Source organism: Procambarus clarkii, chromosome 19 (assembly GCF_040958095.1).
Source record: "Procambarus clarkii isolate CNS0578487 chromosome 19, FALCON_Pclarkii_2.0, whole genome shotgun sequence".
Taxonomy (NCBI): domain Eukaryota; kingdom Metazoa; phylum Arthropoda; class Malacostraca; order Decapoda; family Cambaridae; genus Procambarus; species Procambarus clarkii.
In genome coordinates, this window is record NC_091168.1 from 18841556 (window position 1) to 18859397 (window position 17842).

The 17842-nt window shown below is 37.5% G+C and overlaps 1 protein-coding gene across 2 annotated transcripts in view; it reads right to left on the reverse strand.

Moving 5' to 3' along the window:
• The window catches only part of TppII (Tripeptidyl-peptidase II), a 33872-nt gene extending 16741 nt beyond the window's left edge, over positions 1 to 17131 (reverse strand). For both annotated transcript variants that reach the window (XM_045741146.2, XM_045741145.2), the window contains exons 1-17: positions 16977 to 17131; positions 14717 to 14828; positions 13327 to 13455; positions 12153 to 12320; positions 11633 to 11826; positions 10999 to 11162; positions 9276 to 9380; positions 8116 to 8251; positions 7642 to 7838; positions 6911 to 7046; positions 6086 to 6245; positions 5055 to 5235; positions 4290 to 4399; positions 3957 to 4114; positions 3297 to 3474; positions 2397 to 2555; positions 1110 to 1211 (exon numbers count right to left, since the gene is read on the reverse strand). In XM_045741146.2, the coding sequence (XP_045597102.1) occupies positions 1110 to 1211; positions 2397 to 2555; positions 3297 to 3474; positions 3957 to 4114; positions 4290 to 4399; positions 5055 to 5235; positions 6086 to 6245; positions 6911 to 7046; positions 7642 to 7838; positions 8116 to 8251; positions 9276 to 9380; positions 10999 to 11162; positions 11633 to 11826; positions 12153 to 12320; positions 13327 to 13455; positions 14717 to 14828; positions 16977 to 17032 (2445 nt within the window). In that variant the 5' untranslated portion in view covers positions 17033 to 17131. The remainder of the gene's footprint in view (positions 1 to 1109; positions 1212 to 2396; positions 2556 to 3296; positions 3475 to 3956; positions 4115 to 4289; positions 4400 to 5054; positions 5236 to 6085; positions 6246 to 6910; positions 7047 to 7641; positions 7839 to 8115; positions 8252 to 9275; positions 9381 to 10998; positions 11163 to 11632; positions 11827 to 12152; positions 12321 to 13326; positions 13456 to 14716; positions 14829 to 16976) is intronic.
• Positions 17132 to 17842: the final 711 nt, after the last annotated feature.

Genomic DNA, 17842 nt, shown 5'->3' on the forward strand with positions numbered 1-17842 from the left:
TTAATTGCGAACACAATGATGCCAAAACGAGCGACGTAGCACGAGAATTAAGGTGAGAAAGCTGGAACGAGTATACACATTTGGGTGTCACCTCGCGCTTACCCACACGGAGGGGCTACCTACCCCCTGTCAACCGCGAGTTTCCACGGAGCGCGAAAGTGTTAAAGCTACCTATAGAGAAAAAACGCAAGGAACTTACCAGGAAGGAGCAGAGATGACAGGTAATCAGAACAAAGAAAAGATAACTGGACGAGAGAAATGACAAGGCAATTCAGCTATGACGAGGCCCGACAACCTTAATGAAATTTTGAGCCACCAAGACCCTGTTAAACCACCAACCACCTCCCCCACCACACCTGAATATCAGTCCAGGACATGTTAGCAAAGATCACCACAAGAGTAACATAATTACGGACATCGAAGGCATGAGGATAGGCTGCAGGTTGCAGGACTTAATAGCACTGCACTGAAGAGAGGCAGTAAGACAGTACAGAAATGACATAGCAAATAAGGCAAAGAATTGTCCCAAATTGCTACACAGCCACATAAGAAGGAAAACAACAGTGAAGGAACCGGTAAAGAAACTGACGATAGGAGCAGAAGGGAAGTGTGACAAGGAGTGACAAAAAAATGACAAGGAAATGTGCGCAAAGAAATCAATAAGAAATTGAAGGTCTTCACATTAGAGCAAGGAGATATTCCTGAGATAAGAGGGAGAATACCTAACCAGGTACAACTGGAGGAGTTTGAGATTACCCGTGGGGAGACAAGGAAGCATTTGCTTGAGTTGGATGTGACAGAAACTATAGACTTGGATGGAATTTCACCAATGATATTAAAAGAAGGAGCATAAGCAGTGTGCTACCACTTTCAATGGTGTATAACAAATCAGTGGAAACAGGAGAACTGGCAAAAATTTGAAAGACGGCTAACATAGTCCCGATATACAAGAAGGGAGACAGACAGGAAGCTTGACAGATGACAGTGAGCAACTGCAGGGCCACTCAGAAAGGAGCACATCAGCCCTCTTGGCTTCTAAATTATGTTAAGAATACTTCAATTTCATTCAATCCAGAGATCTGTATGTAAACATAAGGCAATAACAAGACCTGTGTATGATGCTTAAGTGTAGCCTGCGGGGACATCTCCTCTGGTCGCAGTCCTGCTCGAACATCAACTCTCTGTACTCCGTCACTACAGAATAATGTAACCTGCAAGATAAATATAAAAAGTGTATAAATAACACTGTACATTATATCAATTTATTGTATCAACTATGTGATAACAAATGTATCAAACCTTAAAATAATTATTTACTCTGTGTGCTGGAGTTCCATATAATATATACTGTACCTTCATTTAACCTCCCTCTAATCACAACAATCCAGATTCACAGAAACAATTGCTGAGAAATTCAGATTAACTCTACCAATATAATCTTATTTTTTATTCAAAGTTAGTGTCTATGCTGCTATATGTTCAAACATTCAATGTGGTTTGTCTCTTCTTGGGTAATGCAGATGCAGTTCTTTGCTCCCATGTTTCGCTTGATGAAGTACAGTAGCAGATTTACATTTCCAGCTCCTAGCAACTCATACCCATTTCTGTCCTTTGAGTGATTATCTCAGTTAGCATACACCAAAAACATACCTCTTATGTATGGGCTGCAATCTTGACGTTTGTGAGTTTGGCTCCCATTTTATGTTTCATTGATATGGTTATTGTTTGAATGATCCATACTTTGTGGGACAAATATGCAAAATAAAAGTCCCTGTTTTTGTTGAATTGGTGTGTTGTGTCAACTGATATCTACCTGTGTTTTCCATGACTTTTCATGTCCTGTATACAGTATGTGTTTTCCATGGCTTGGCATGTCCTGTATATGTACTTGCCATGGCAGTACATATAATAAACTTGGACTGATTAAAAAAAAAAAAAAATTTCCACGATACTAGAAAATGAAAGTTACACAGCGATACCTGCGCTTCATACATTGTACTGCAAGTGTTCTAAATTTTAAGTATTTCTTTGTGTCTGTGTGCCAGTTCCAGCTCAGGGAAGTAAGGGGGCACAAGACTGTCTTTTGTGGCCCCCCAATGCTCCTTTTGTACAGTGCAGAATTGATCACAGTATCATGTGTGTGTGGGTGGCAAGTGTTAACTTGTAGATGTTGATTCTACTGTGGACCTATTTACTTCTGCCATCACTAGAGTCCTCACCCTTGTGGTGGTGACATTCATCCTGTTCCTGCTCCAGTGCCCCTGTTGCTGTGTGACATGAAATATCATTTATAGCCCCATACCACTCCATATTCATCTACATGAACACTCCTGCCTTGTGCCAACTATTGCAAAAGCACAGTTTCACAGTCAACGCAGATAGGTGTAACAGCTTACCTCTTCGTGTGATGGGCGGAGACTGTGAAACTCTACAGAAACTTCTACTTGTCCATCTACCAGACTTGACCACCAGCGAGCGAGACAAAGCTCCATTGTGAAGCCACCTCGTACACCAAATATTTGTGTACTAACTTCATTGCATCCTAGATTAATAACCTGAGAAGCATGAATATATTAAGAAATGTAATGCCTTGCTTATAATTACATACACATACTTCTGCCCTTATTAATATAAAAATAGCAACAATACTCTAAAATTATTTTGAAATATAATATCAAAGTTGTATTTAATATTTATATATGTTATGACAAAAAATCAGACTATCATTCTGAGTCCAAAGAAAACTATGAATTTCAAGTTCCCAAACAAGAAAAAGACTCGGTAGATTAAACTGACTGCAAAATTCTACAACAGCATCTTATCATGCCTACTTTGGCATCACTGTGAATTAAAATAAGAGCAGATTATAGAAGTTACATATTATGGAATAGACCTTTAACTACACTAAAACTGACAGTGTAAATACACTAGCTTTGAGATGTCATGACGTGGGTCGATACAATCGTGATAGCACACTCTACCAACTATATAGTTCAGATTTTTCATGTAGCCATGGGTATCCACCAGTAGTACATACTGGTGGGATGGTATATTTTTTAAGGTGTACCACTGGTAGACATCGATGGCAACATGAGAAACCCCCAATATACCAGCGGCGGAGCATGCCATTACAAATGTGTTAATTTTACAACACAATATGGCAAATAAAAAATCATTATGACCATGAAAATAAGAAGTCAGGAAATTAAAAACTATAATGACGAATTAAATAATAGTAATATATTTCTTCAACAAAAATGAAAAAATACAACGATATCTGCCCAAGATTTCCTTACCTTATAATACTCTAGCGTTTTGACACTACATTTTGGTTTGAGCTGTACAGCGTGCAGCGTGAACCGTTGGCACTTGTCCGAGTGAGATGCTTTAAGAGTCACAGTGGCCCAAGTTGATTCTATTGGCACGTACAGAAAGTGACGACGAACAAAACCTGCACGAAACACCTCAGCTGGACTAAAAAGAAAACCATTCACTCAGGAAAAATTCAAATACATTCATAGGCATAATTCAGTTATCAAAAAAATATTGTGAATTATTTTTGTCAAAATTAATACCTGCTAAAGGATGTATGCATAAGCACAAATTTGGATGAAACAAATTGGCATTTCCTCACTTGTAACACAATGAAAATTTCCTATGTTATTTATAGCTCAATATATTACAAAACCTGTGTATTTAACATATTTCTTACTTTATTATATTATAAGAGTGGGGCTGGATTGTTCAAGTGAATACAAAATGAAACAGTGGAAGGTAGAGGCAAGGACTTAAAGGTTGGCAACACCCAGTATGAGAAGCCCCGTTAGCCTGTCAGGTGGCCAGCACACCTAGCACTGTCAGATGTGCCTCCGTATTGGGGGAAGATATTAATGACAAGATTAACAGATATGATTTATTTATATTACAATAACTCCAATATAGAGGTCATCACTCACCAGTTATAAAGGTAGCCATGAAGGAAGTCTACTGTAGGGACAACAATCGTAATGGGAACCTCGAACATGACACCTTTTTCTACGTTACTGGAGTTGTAGGCTTTCACTGAAGTAAAATACACTCGTCCCCTCTCAAGGCCACGTGGATCTATGCTCAACTGAAATTACAAGATATATCCTGCATGCTGCATGTTTCTAATTAAAAAAAAATCATGAGTTCTCAAGAAGAGTTCTCCACATGAAATAAATTATAGAACAAATATATAGTGTAGACAGCTCATGCTGGTCAATATATAACTCATACATAATTCCTCTATATGTAACTCTTCTTACCTGGAACGATCTAACTGTGTATGACATCTGCAAGCAGGAAGGTGCCTTGACCCAGGGAGCATCACAGGTCATAACCAACTCCATGCAGAATGCAAGTTTCTCATTAGGATCTGAATTAAAAAAAATATGTATATAATGAGTACTTTACATACATACATACATACAACCCTCAGTTTAAAATAACTCTTAATAATGCTCTAATTCTCTATTACTCTTAATAATGTACAACAATACAGTGAACAATACCAATATGTTGTTTTTCTGCAAAGTCCTCTCAGTTGTTTCTAAAGCCAAGGAGAGAACTTGTTTCGGAACATGTTAAATGTCAAAGGCTCCATCTATCTAGTGGGCATACCTAATGCCAGTAATAAGGTTGTTTTTACATGCAATGGATTATACAAGACTTCTAAATTCACCACTTACCAATTTTATTTATATTACCAACTACATGTTCAATAAATGAAGGACATTGCAACATAAAACTCAAGGTTAATTTAAAAGCAACCAGAACATAATTTAATGTTTCTATAGGTGTACAAATACTAAACATTTTACCAAAATTTATATTCATATTACAATATAATTGACACTCCAATATCTGTACTTAATATTTTTGTAAGACTTTAGAAGTAGTCACCTTTATGAAAAAAGTATCAAAATATCGACTGAAATTTTGCTAATAACAATACAGTACTACAAAACCATGATGAGTGATACATGAGTACACCTCTACTAGTTTACTCAAAACATACTAAATGAACTTACCAGCTTGCATGTCATTCAACATAACAGGTTCCACCATGACCGCCATGTCTATAGGCTTATCTGCCTTCCAATTACGTATGTGTATACCCTTCCTCCTGTCATTGCCACATTCTACTGTAAAGCGCACTTTGTCTTCTACTCCATTTGAATGCTCCAGCAAGTGGTCTACAGCACGGTCTACCTTCAAAGGAAGTGCAGATAATTAAGTTAGTCCACAACTACAGAATGTTAACAATTTAATGTCAAAACATTTTAGTATCTTCAACCATTCTACCTAGCATATCATTTTTCAAATCAGGCTATAGTTATTGATTTTCACCATATTGTTCAAAGTTCTTCCACAAATCTATCAATGATTTGTAAATCTGGCACTAGTGGGTTATATAACTCTTTTATCAACAGGAATCTTCTTCGCACTACTACCACCAGTTGATGAAAAAGTTGAGAGGTGGAAACAAAAGAGCTGAGGCTCGACCCCCCCACAAGAACAATTAGGCAAGAACATAAGTATTATAAGTTTCAAAATAATACTGTGAAGGTCAAGGTAATCCATATATTACATATCATAGCCATAAAATCAAAAGTCAATTGTCCTATAGAAAATGTATAGTTATCCCTATCAGGTATCGTCTATGCTTGGCAATCTAAATACTACGAGGGCCCACCCTCATCAGAGTTAGCTGAATACTGTACAGTATTTGAGTTTGCCAACTTCATTACTGGAAACATCCAAAAATAACTATTCGAATTTGTTTGGGTTTCTCATTCGGTACAAATTGACAAAAACCTGAATATTTATTCATGTGGAGAAAACAAGCACTCAAACTCAAATTTATTAGTTTCTCATTCAGTATAACCTTTTAACCCAAATGCCAATATGGGTTGAAAGGTCAAAACAGGTAAAAAACCTGAACATGAATTCAGTTAGATTACTTGGAGAATCGGTTTTCTTGAATGTCAATTACTGAACTCTTACAGTATACCTATAGTATACACAATGGTTATGACACAACAGTAAGAATATTGCTCACCTGGATAAGTCCATGACCTTGGGCAAAGACGTCAACATCTAAGTTATGCGCAGTATTTTGTATTGAACGACGGACGGAGTATGGAGAATATGGAATGGACTTGAGCTTTAGTGCAGATATAATCAAGCCAACACAACCAGCCGTGTGTGGAGATGCCATGCTGTAATACATAACAAATATGCATGATATTTTCTATTACATAGCATAATATTTTAAATGTAGGGTTATCTTGATTTAACTTAACATTTAGTATGCTAAACTTAGCAATAATAAATTTATCCCCGATATGCGTGCATGACGATCAACTACAAACTAGTATAGTTTAAAGTCAATCTGTTTTAAAGACTGCAAAATCTGACTTATTTGAAGGTAACACTGTACAGATGTATATTTAATTTAATCTATGCAAATGATGCATTGTTTTGGCAAAAAATTTTGTGAAATAAAGGAACAGTACATGAAGTGCTACATGTGGTCATTCAGTTTTAAAACCTTAAGTGAGTAGGTGACAAAGTTAGAATTTACCGAGAGTCAAGATAGGGATGGAAAGTGACAGGTGCAACAAAAGCCCTGGTTATTATGAATAACATATGAAAAGATATGAGTATAGGGCTACAGGAGGAGTGGCAGTGCTTATGCTTATGTACAAATTGAAGATCAAAGATGCTTGTATGGCACAAGACTCAAGATATGTTAAGGCAGTAAAAAATTGCACATCAATTGTAATGAAATGCCTCTTTCTGGGTTCAAACTGAATAACTCAACTTGGTTTACACATTGGTCAAGACAGGACAAACTAGCTACACTGGTGAATAGGATCTCTACCTAGTTCCATTCATCAGCTGGTTACTTCTTAGTGTGAATGTTGGCACGGAGGTAATAGCGCCACCAGGTGCACACACTGTAACACCTCTTGCTCCATCAGCGGTGGGTCCTCGAGATGACCACGTGTATGGACAACCTGGTAATTAAATGTCATTAGAAAAATCAATTTATCCAAATACAAATCCCAAATATATATTATGAGGATGATGGATATTGTTTTTTTGCTGGGCACTGACAACCAAATAGTTTTCAGATAGTGACAGGCTGGATAACAAGAACCTTCCAAACAAACGATGCCATGCCAATGATGATACTTTTTAAAGAACTTTTACTTTTAAAGATACTTTTAAGCACTTTTTCTGCTTAAACATTTGTTATGCCATTAGTATGGCGAGTTGAGGAAGATGGCTCAAGTATATTGAATGAATTGTTGGTGGAAGACCATTGAAAACTGAATACGAGTGAATTTCACCAAGATAATTTTAAAGAAATTATAATAATCTATTCTTGGTATAGAAATTTTGGTAGTTACATTCATTCAATGTCACATCAAACAGATAACTTTACCTACACAATTTCAGGAAGCATCTATGGATGAATTATCAAAGTTTAACAAGTTTCAAGTCAATATGAAGAGGTGTTCTCAAGATAATGCCCACAAAAATCAATGGGGAAAACCCTGACCAAACTACAAGGTATCCCCTACTGGGACTACGTAATTAACAACGTACCAGGAAGCTTCTCTATCATCGAGTATTCAGCCATCATCATGTCTGGTGACACAAAGGCACCAACACCGATTATAGAATCACTTTGAAAGTCAGGAGGGACTCCCACTGTTGCTAAAGCTGGACCGTGGTTACCTGCCGATGCTACCCAGATGACCCCATATTTATTAACTACTTCATGTGCCAGCTCTCCCAATCGACTGCAAAAAGAGGGATATTATCACATACACGTAGGGATATTAAATAAATAATAGTACTTATCATGAAAGAAATTAATAAAAATTCATGAAATGCATGCAAATCTATAAATTAAGCAGCACATGTTTCTATAGATTTTTTTTACTAACCGTTTATACAATACACTATAGTACAGTAATATCAACATTCATTTTTCTTGACTAGGCACATAACACATTTTCTTCTTATAAAACAAATAATTTAGCAATTACTAAATAAGGAACAGCACGAGATACATACCCAGTATCAGACCAATGTGCATGTTCACCGTAACTCATATTTATAATGTCAACTTTATAGAATGGATTCTTCATCACTCTCAACATGGCTCTGGCTAATGCTGTTCCTGTCTCCATGCTATTAATACGATTGTCACCTGAAAATATAATAACAATGAACATAAAACTCATAACAAAAGTGTACAACACTAAAAAAAAATTACGCAAGCTTAATCCAAGAGAGTTCGCTAAATGTAGAACAAAGTCCACAACCATTACACTTCGTATTGTCACTCAACAAAGTGAACCGAGATTATCATATTGATTATTCTTCATAGCTGTTGATTTTCCATCCTAAACTAATATATTTAACATTTCCATCACGATCCACCCTCCTTCCTGACCAAACTTTCAGTGTGATCCTGACTCCCAATCAACCTCCTTATTTGGCCCTTTTCTTCCTGCCACTTACAGAGTTGTACCAAAGATCTTTTCAATCAATACACCCCTGGAAAAGGTTCTCACAAGACTTGGCCCTCCTACAGGGAAGATCAAATCAAAGAAATTTTGTTTACATGATCCAGCAAAATCATAACAGCCTTCATTAAAGAAGTACCTTCCTTAGCAGTGTGAAGAAATCTTTAATGCACCCCAACTCACCACAGATTCCAACAAGGACATTTATAGGCACTTAAGGAGCCACAAATGTAACAGACATATCACTGAAGAGTCTAAGGGCACTTCAGAAATCAATTGCAGTGCCAAATCCTCCAGAATCTACTTGAACCAAGCCATAAAAGACAAGCCGAATGATTCTACTTGATCCAAGTCGAATGTTTTTACTTGATCCAACTTTACTTGATTAAACTTTGTTTATTGAATACAGCAATTGCATCATATCCATTCATGCACCCACTGAATTACCTTGAAGTGGTTGCAAGGATCAAGGTTACCACAGCCCAGTCTTTGACCAGGCCCTCCCTGAGTGATGGCAACACCACTTTACTAATATTATCTTAGTCTTACAATACAGTATTAACACAATTTAAAACAAAACGTGTGTAGAATAATCCAAATCTAAATAAAACTTCATGAAATTTTTTATAAATTCATCAATAGGCTATAAACTCGTCAGATCAAGGGGGCTGATCTGATGATTCATACACATCTTCCCCATCTTACCTATAGTGATGGAGACTATCTGAGCACCTGGAGCAACGCCATTTTTCTCGGGATTGTCAGGAAAATTGGCTGAAGCGATGGATGCTACGTGGGTACCATGGCTTGCTGCAAGTTTAAATACATGAAATTAAACAGTGTGCAAACTGCACAAGACTATATCTTCTGTGGAAATGTATTTATATTACCTTAAATAACAACAGCTCCCTTATTTTTTATATTATATATATATCTTTATTTTATTTATTTATTTATTTATAAATATACACGCAAACACAAGCACTAAGAGAGAATGTCTGTTGAAAGTTCGAGGCCAGATGCTTGGGGCTAGCCTCGCCCCAAATTTGCAGGGGAAATGGTCCGAGATACAGGACGGATATTTGCTCCCCCTCCCCTTCCCCCCCCACAAAGGTGGGTACTGAAACAGACAACTGCTGGCTCCTGTTAGCAGGCTGAGAGCTGCAGGCTGACAGGTTTTCCTTCCCTTAGCTCATGGTAAGCCTTACCTGCTAGTTTCCCTGGAATACAACCCGTCAATCGTTTAACAACCGGTACCCAATCACTACTGGGTGAACAGAGGCATGCAGTTAAGGATTGGTGCCTAGTCAATCCTTCTCGGTCAGGATACAAACCCAGGCCAAATCGCTTGCGAAGCGTGGGGCGAGTGTGTTACCACTGTGGCACGGGGAACACCGAATACTTTAAGAAATATAGTCTGTAACCCAACACCCCCAAGCAATTTTTATGAAGATTGAAATGGAAATGGGATGAAATCAGGCATGTGTTATCCATAGAGTGTAAGTTCATCTGGCTGTATACCTGTACATTTTCACCATTTACTTTATATATAAATGGAAATGTCTATCTGTTTGAAGAAGGAGAGGAGAGGGGCAGCAGAGGGTAAGGAAATGAGGGAGAAGGGTGGAGGGTATGGTGACAGGGTAAAAAAAATGATAGGAGGGAACAGGTGGAGGGGCAGGAGGAAAAGTAGGGGAGGAGAGGGAAAGGGGTGAAAGAAGGGGAAAGAAGGGGTGGGGAGGGAATGGGGGTGAAAGATTGGAAAAAATGGGAGGGTGGGAAAGGAGTGAAAGAGGGGAAAGAAGGAGAGGGGGAGGGAAGGGAAAAGTGAAGATGAGAAAAAGGGGAAAAGAAAATGGGTGGAATAGGGTTGGTGAGAGACATATCCCACTCCTTTTTTATAATAAAGTTCAAATAAAATAAACACATATAAAGGTAGGAGAAGACAATATGTGCCAGCGCACATGGGAACCTGACAAGGCTGCCCCGGGTACTGCATATCCTCTTCTTCGGGACTTGAAGGTCCCTACAAACAACCAGAGGTGGTACCCCCAAAATAAATAAATAAATACACACAACTAGTTCACACGTTTTCTACACAAGTTAGACAAGTAAATTTTAGGCCACCAATACCAGAGTAAATAAAATTAATTTAAATAAATCATAGGTATAATGCAGAATAAAGAAAATACAATAACCCTCAATATTTATTTGTTTAATTTTTAACTTGCATATACTGTCATAAGGATTTAAAAGAATAATACAATGAAACTGTACACACAAATCAAAATATTAACCTAACCAACTCGACTAACCCACTACTATCTACGATTAACCCACGACTTCATATATTTATATATAGTTAATGCATAGCAGTTATTAACTGCTATACAATCGTCATAAAAAAAATGTCGACAACACAACTTACAGCACATGCCGACAATTTCCAGAATATTTCCAGTATTATGTACATTGACAGAAATATTGTATTGGTCTGCAGGGGTGAGTGATGCCCACTGGTGAGTAACTCTATATTCACCCAGGTGGATCCCGGTTTCCAGGTCCCCACGCTCTGACGTGTCAATACAAGCCCTAGAAAAAATATCACACATTCTATATGCCATAGACTTACCACAAAACTATACTTTATTAATATGAGTAAGAGATGGGGAGGAGGAAGAAATGGGGAGAAATGAGGAGGAAGTGATAGGGAGGAGGAAGTGATAAGGAGAAAGAGATGGGGAGAAAGAAGAGATGAGAGGAAAGAGGAGGAAGAGAAAATGAGAAGTGAGAGGGGACAGAAGTGATGAGGAGGAAGAGTTGGGAGGAGGAAGAGATGAAGTGATGAGAGAGGAAGGGAAGGCAGGAGTAACAAAACTTACATTAGCAAATATTTCATGCCTCAAAATCTATCAGCGGTACCATTATATAATTTCAAGTTATGTAAATTCATCATCTTTACAGTTAATTACAGAAAAAACTAAAATTTCCAAATAAGAGAAATACAGCATTTAAGAATAAGGAAACAAAATTATTCTGTCAAGAAAGTGATGAAGACCCACCTCCACACCTCTCCATCATGATAAACGACACAATCGTACGCTGGTCCCAAGTCATTGTACTTTTTCTCAAGTGTATTGAGCTGTGCGACCCTGGACTCGGCATCTTCCTTGGTGAGCTTCTCTAATAGACTACTGCTGCCACCGTTGCCATTTGTGCCGCCGCTGCTCCCGTTACTCTTACTACTTTCTAACGACTGAAATAACACATACTTTTAGCCTTTATCACCAGAACCTACAAAATGTTACCTTGTAATCTATATAAACTATATTAATTAAAACAGGTTTCATAATTAAAGAATGAATTTTTACTACTGTCTAAGACGTCTACAATCTATAAGTTTGTATACCATTACTCTAATTAGTTTGTATTTAGGCTAACTACATCAAAATAAACTTTTAACTGATAATTATAGCAACTGTGCCATCTGTAAATGAAGAAGCTACATAAAATTACTTTACATGTATGTCACACCATTATCAAGAGAAATTTATGTATCAGAGTACAATCCAAACTCTGTACCTGAACTTTCCTTTGAGCTTCAGCTAACAACTCTTTATGGATTGTGTCCCAATTCTGTTCTTTTCTTTCTTTGGACACTCTCTCACGTAATCGTTGCGGGTACAGTGAATATCCACTCTTTACTCCGATGTGATATTTTCCTGATGGATTTACCCAAGATTCAGGAATCTGGTGAGAGATGAAAACATGTACAAATCAAGCCTTCAAATATAAATATGTTTTTTTTATATACCTAAGAGTCACTTAATCTTTCAAAACATCTTATGAGTAAGTAAGACCAATGAAAACAACTTAAGTATTAATAATCCTCACTTCTGTTGTCTACAACTTTGTCATTTCACACTATTACTAGTATAACTATTTTAGTAGCTAAATATTTGCTTATACAGTACAGCTAAATGGCTGTTAGATAACTCAAATACAGTACTAGAAGGATAAAGCACTAGACAATTCAAATACTAATTCAGACTTGCTGAAGAGAGTTGTTACTTCACATATTATTAAAAATATGCATGAGCATTTATCAACAATATCAGTACTGTAGACATAAGATTTGGAAGTTGTAACATACTGTATCTATAAATATACAGTACCACAAGACCAACCTATGTACATGCCTTGGTGTATATGTACTTTAACTTATTCCTATTTTTCCTATTCTCATTAACATCCGCCAGTACTTTCCGGCGGCAGCTGAACGGACAGAATACTGGACGCGTAATCCTGTGGTCCCGGGTTCGATCCCGGGCGCCGGCGAGAAACAATGAGCAGTTTCTTTCATCCTGATGCCCCTGTTACCTAGCAGTAAATAGGTACCTGGGAGTTAGTCAGCTGTCACGGGCTGCTTCCTGGGGGTGGAGGCCTGGTCGAGGACCGGGCCGCGGGGACACTAAAGCCCCGAAATCATCTCAAGATAACCTCAAGATCTCACAATAGATCACTTGCTACTACTGTACTAAATAAAATAGGCTTGTTCTGTTCTAACTACTGGAAGCTAACTTCACTGCTGGGTGAACAGAGGCGTACAATTAAGGACTGGTGCCTAGTCAATCCTTACTGTAAATTAATGGCATAAATACAGTACTATACATATATCACCACTGTCTCACATCATGAACTTTATATGCAGTAATTGTAAATTCTCAGTTATTTACTTCAAAATAAAATTTCTTACTTTAAGTTTGCGTCCACTAAGTCCCGTTATTATTCCTTCTGTTGGTTGAACCACTGTAGACGTGTCGACGTCGCCAGCACCAGAGGCATCAATTCTATCTATTACTTTTACATTCCCTTCTGTTGTTACCTGTAAATGAAATATTAAGAAATTCATTTCAACCTTTACTTCATTTACGTTATTAAAGAAACTATTGTGCATGACATGTTAATAACATGTGAAGGAAAGAATATGAAATTATGAGGAGAAAGTGCTAAGCCAGTATGATTGCAAATCAAAAGGAAATAAGGACAGGATAGGAGCTAGGATAGGGGCAAACGGAGTGAGGAACAATGCCAACCACTTAGACTGTTAGGGATTGAACATCAGGAGAAATACTTCCAAAAGTATAAACTGTAAAAATAGACCCCTGCTATTCACATTAGGGATATATTCGTGAGGCATCCACGAATAGTAATAACAGGGATAGGTATCGAAGAAAAAGAGTCGTACAATAACTTATTATTATTAGATGTAAAAATTTAAGAAACAGTGAGAATATATTTCTGTAATTACCTATGTAATGTTGCAGGATGAGAACAACTATGATGTCTTGCTATTCCTAAAATCTTTGTCATAAGAAATGTCGAAGCTTCTAATGTTTTTGGAATTTATTTACCACTTGGCATTAGAATTTACATACGTTACCTGTACTTACGTTTTAAATTTAATGCATTTTGGCACCGATGTTTTCTTATTCCTAATTTTATTTAAACCTCTTATTTTTGAATGATACGGATCTACAAATACCTTCTTATCAAATTTGCAAATTCCCATCACAGTCATGAAATTTCCACAAGTGGTAAATTTGCAAATGAATTAATTACCTAAATGTAGTCACAGGATGAGAGCTAAGTTCGTGGTGTCCGATCTTCCCTATAATCTGTTACATATACTTTGAAACTACCGATGGTTTTGGTATCCACTGCCTTCTCATTTAAATTATTCAAACTTTCTACAACTCTGCTTGCAAAAAGGGAACTTCCATAAATGTATTTTGGCACCATAGTTTCCTTCCTTGAAGTAGCAAATAAAAAATACCTTTTTTGTCTTTATACAGTGCATTTTTGATGAACTGGTACTTTTTAAAATTGGTTTTCAACAAATTTGTTAAGTGATTATGCCAGAAAGTAATTTTGGTTATTCTCATATCCATGAATAACTCGTATCCATGAATTTTGATGGGGAAGATTCACCCTCATTTTAACAATAACCAATATTGTTCTATGAATACAAAAAACTGAGTGGCAAGAGTCTGCTGTAATATGCTGATGACATGTAAAAACAAAATATACATACACAATACCGAATATTATACATTGTTTTATTAAACATTTTCTAGTGTTCTTACCTGAAGCCCTGGAGCACCCGGATCTACACCTGAATCAAAGATAGCGATGACAACACCTCGGCCATCAAAAGTGGGGTTCTTCGTAAGTAAGCTAACAACCCCAGTTTCTTTTCTGAAAAGGCAGGATAAGGCAATTTTATTTACATATGTAGCAGTAATATCATAAATTCTATTGCAGCTACTTAGATTATCCCCAAGAATTGCATATTTACAGGACTCCCACATACCACTAATAACATCTGTGCCATATTTCCAGGGATTCTATGAAATACTGTACTGTACTAATGAAATCCAACAGATCCCATGATAATTTCCAATGAACCAATTTACAAGCAACTTTGGCCTAAAAGCAAGGGCACCAAAATCATAGCATCACCAGTCACATACTAGGCAGCACCCAGCAGCAGCAACACTATGGACTTGCAACAAATCATTGTCTTCCCAGACATCTCCATCTTATAATGCCACTTGCCATGATGCTGTTGTACCATGTGTGGTAGCACCACAAGACAATGTACGGAGTGAGTTTATGTTTAGCATGTTTAGGGATTTAAACAGAGCTGAGTGTTGTCTGAAAGCAGAGTTTGTTATTGTTCTGATAGCAGATTTTTGCTGGGTGATGATGGGCTTGAGGTAGTTTGCAGTGGTTGAACCCCAAGCACAGATACCATATGTAAGATAGGGATAGATTAAACAATAAAATTGTTTTAAAAAGCTAAACAATAAAATTTATTTATTATTTATTTATATTAGCACGTAGTATAGTGAGAGGAGAGCAGAGATTGGAACATAATATCTGATTTTAAAGCATATACCAACCCTTTTTGAGACTTTCTTGGTCATGTGTTGTATGTGGGTACTGAAGTTGAGTCTCTTGTCTAAGTATAGGCCAAGGAACTTTCCATCATTTTTACTGCTGATGTTAACATTGTCTATCTGAAGCTGAATTGCATTTGTTGATTTGCTTCCAAATAAGATATAGTAGGTCTTTTCTATGTTTAGTATGCGAGTTTGTTGGTTGACATCCATAAGAACTTTTTTTTAATTCATTATTTACAACATTAAATAATGTGTGTGGGTTGAAGTCTGCGTAGACAAGAGTAGTTTCGTCAGCAAATAACATAGGTTTAAGACTGCTAGAGACATTAGGCAGATCATTGATGTACATATAAGAAATAGGAGAGGTCCTAGGAATGCTGCCCTGTGGTACTCCTACAGTTAATGGTAGAGTGGGAGAGGTTATATCATTGATGGCTACATATTGGTGTATGTCACTACTTACTTAGTGACACACACTTAAATTAATAACATGTTGAATTTTTACAAGGTAGGAGTAGAGCTGTTTATAAATAATTTTGAACAGAGCTATGGATGGGGCATGGGAGACACTCTTGTATTCCATAGATGGTATTTCACTAATGTTCCCAGCTTTGGTTTTTAGCGAGTGAATGATGGACACAACATCTGTCAGGCTGACCAGTGAAAGAAGAGTGTTAGGATAGCTGCCTGAAAGATATGTGGTAACATGTGTCTAAGTATGTGGGATTTTTCTGGCAAGGTTAGCACCAACCGATGAAAAGAAGCTATTAAATTCAGTTGCTGTTTCTAAATCAAAGAACAAAGACATACAAAGTACCTAAGAGTAATGTACAATTGTAAGGACACATACTAATGAAGCCACTACTAAGCAAAGCATTTTTGGGCAAATTGAATCAACCATTGTAACTACACTATATCAACTATACAGCTAAAAACATCATACTGTGTGTTTGTGTCACCAGAGTAAGTAGCATTACACCTACAATAGTACAGTACTGTACATGATGTGTGAACCAAGTCACCCATAAATTATATGAAATACAGTGCAGCACAAATGTAATATTTGTTATATTTAAATTGACTGTGTAAGCAGAGGTGGCTATGTTTAGATCAATATTTCACAGCCAGGTTGTGGAGTGACTGACGGCCTCCAGCAGCCAACACCTGGGATGACTGACGGCTTCCAGCTAAGGTCAGCACCCAGGACCTGGAATGTCTGACACCCTCCAGCAGAAGTCAACACCCAGGACTTAGTGATTGACAGACTGCAGCAGAGGTCAGCAGTGATTACTAGGAACCAGGCTGACACTGCGGTATTTCAAAAACCCGTATAATCCCCACATAAAACCCATACAACTTGCGTGAGGGCTTCTAGAGAGGTGCTGTGGCCTGACAAAGGTCTGAACGAGGGGAGGAGGACCAGGGCAGCAAGAGGACTCACCTTGGCAGGAGACCTGAGCAAGGAAACTCCCCGAGCGAGTCTGCCGTCGACGCCATCTTTGTTGTTGTTCTAAATTTTCCCAGCCACTGGGGTAACTTTTTCTTAATTTTTCAATGTCATCTTTGCGCTATTGTGATGATACTCGCATCCTTGTCAATACTAGCAAAACTGTCGCATTTTATTGTGGAAAAGTTTAAACTTACAAATAAGGCATCATAATACAGGCTTGTATACATAACTATTTTTTAGATAAATGTACTTTTCCTCGATTTTTTTTTATTTGCGAGGCTGAAGATGGGTATGGGGTGCATAATAAATTAACTAAACTAAAAAAAACTAGCCTGCAGTAGCAAACTCTGGGTACAACTCAACAATATCTTCAGAAATTTGTGAGTCAAAATAAGAAATCAAAATGTTGATTCAGGTAAAAGTACATACATAGAAGATGAGTTACAAACATAATGTTGGATTTATAGATAGAGCTAATACATACAATACCTAAAGCCACTAATACGCACAGCGTTTCGGGTAAGGTGTGGGGGAAAAACCCACTTAGACTAAAGCTTAATACTAATTGAGATTAAAGTATAAATTATGTTGAAAACGAAAGAAAAGGGGGGAGGGGGAACATGGCAGAAATCAGCAATTATACAACTTGGTCAAGACACAGTATTGTTTGAAAATAGCATGTCACGTGAATCCCCTGCATAGCAGTGGAACTGCCTTTTCCCCTCACCTTTAATGCCTCTGTACTGGAAGTCTACCTCTACACCAGCCCAGACGAGTCATCAGTCCTGCCACCTCTCCATACCCCACGGGGCCTGGTACGGCCTGGTACGACCCAGAGGCAAGCCGGGCGCCTCTGC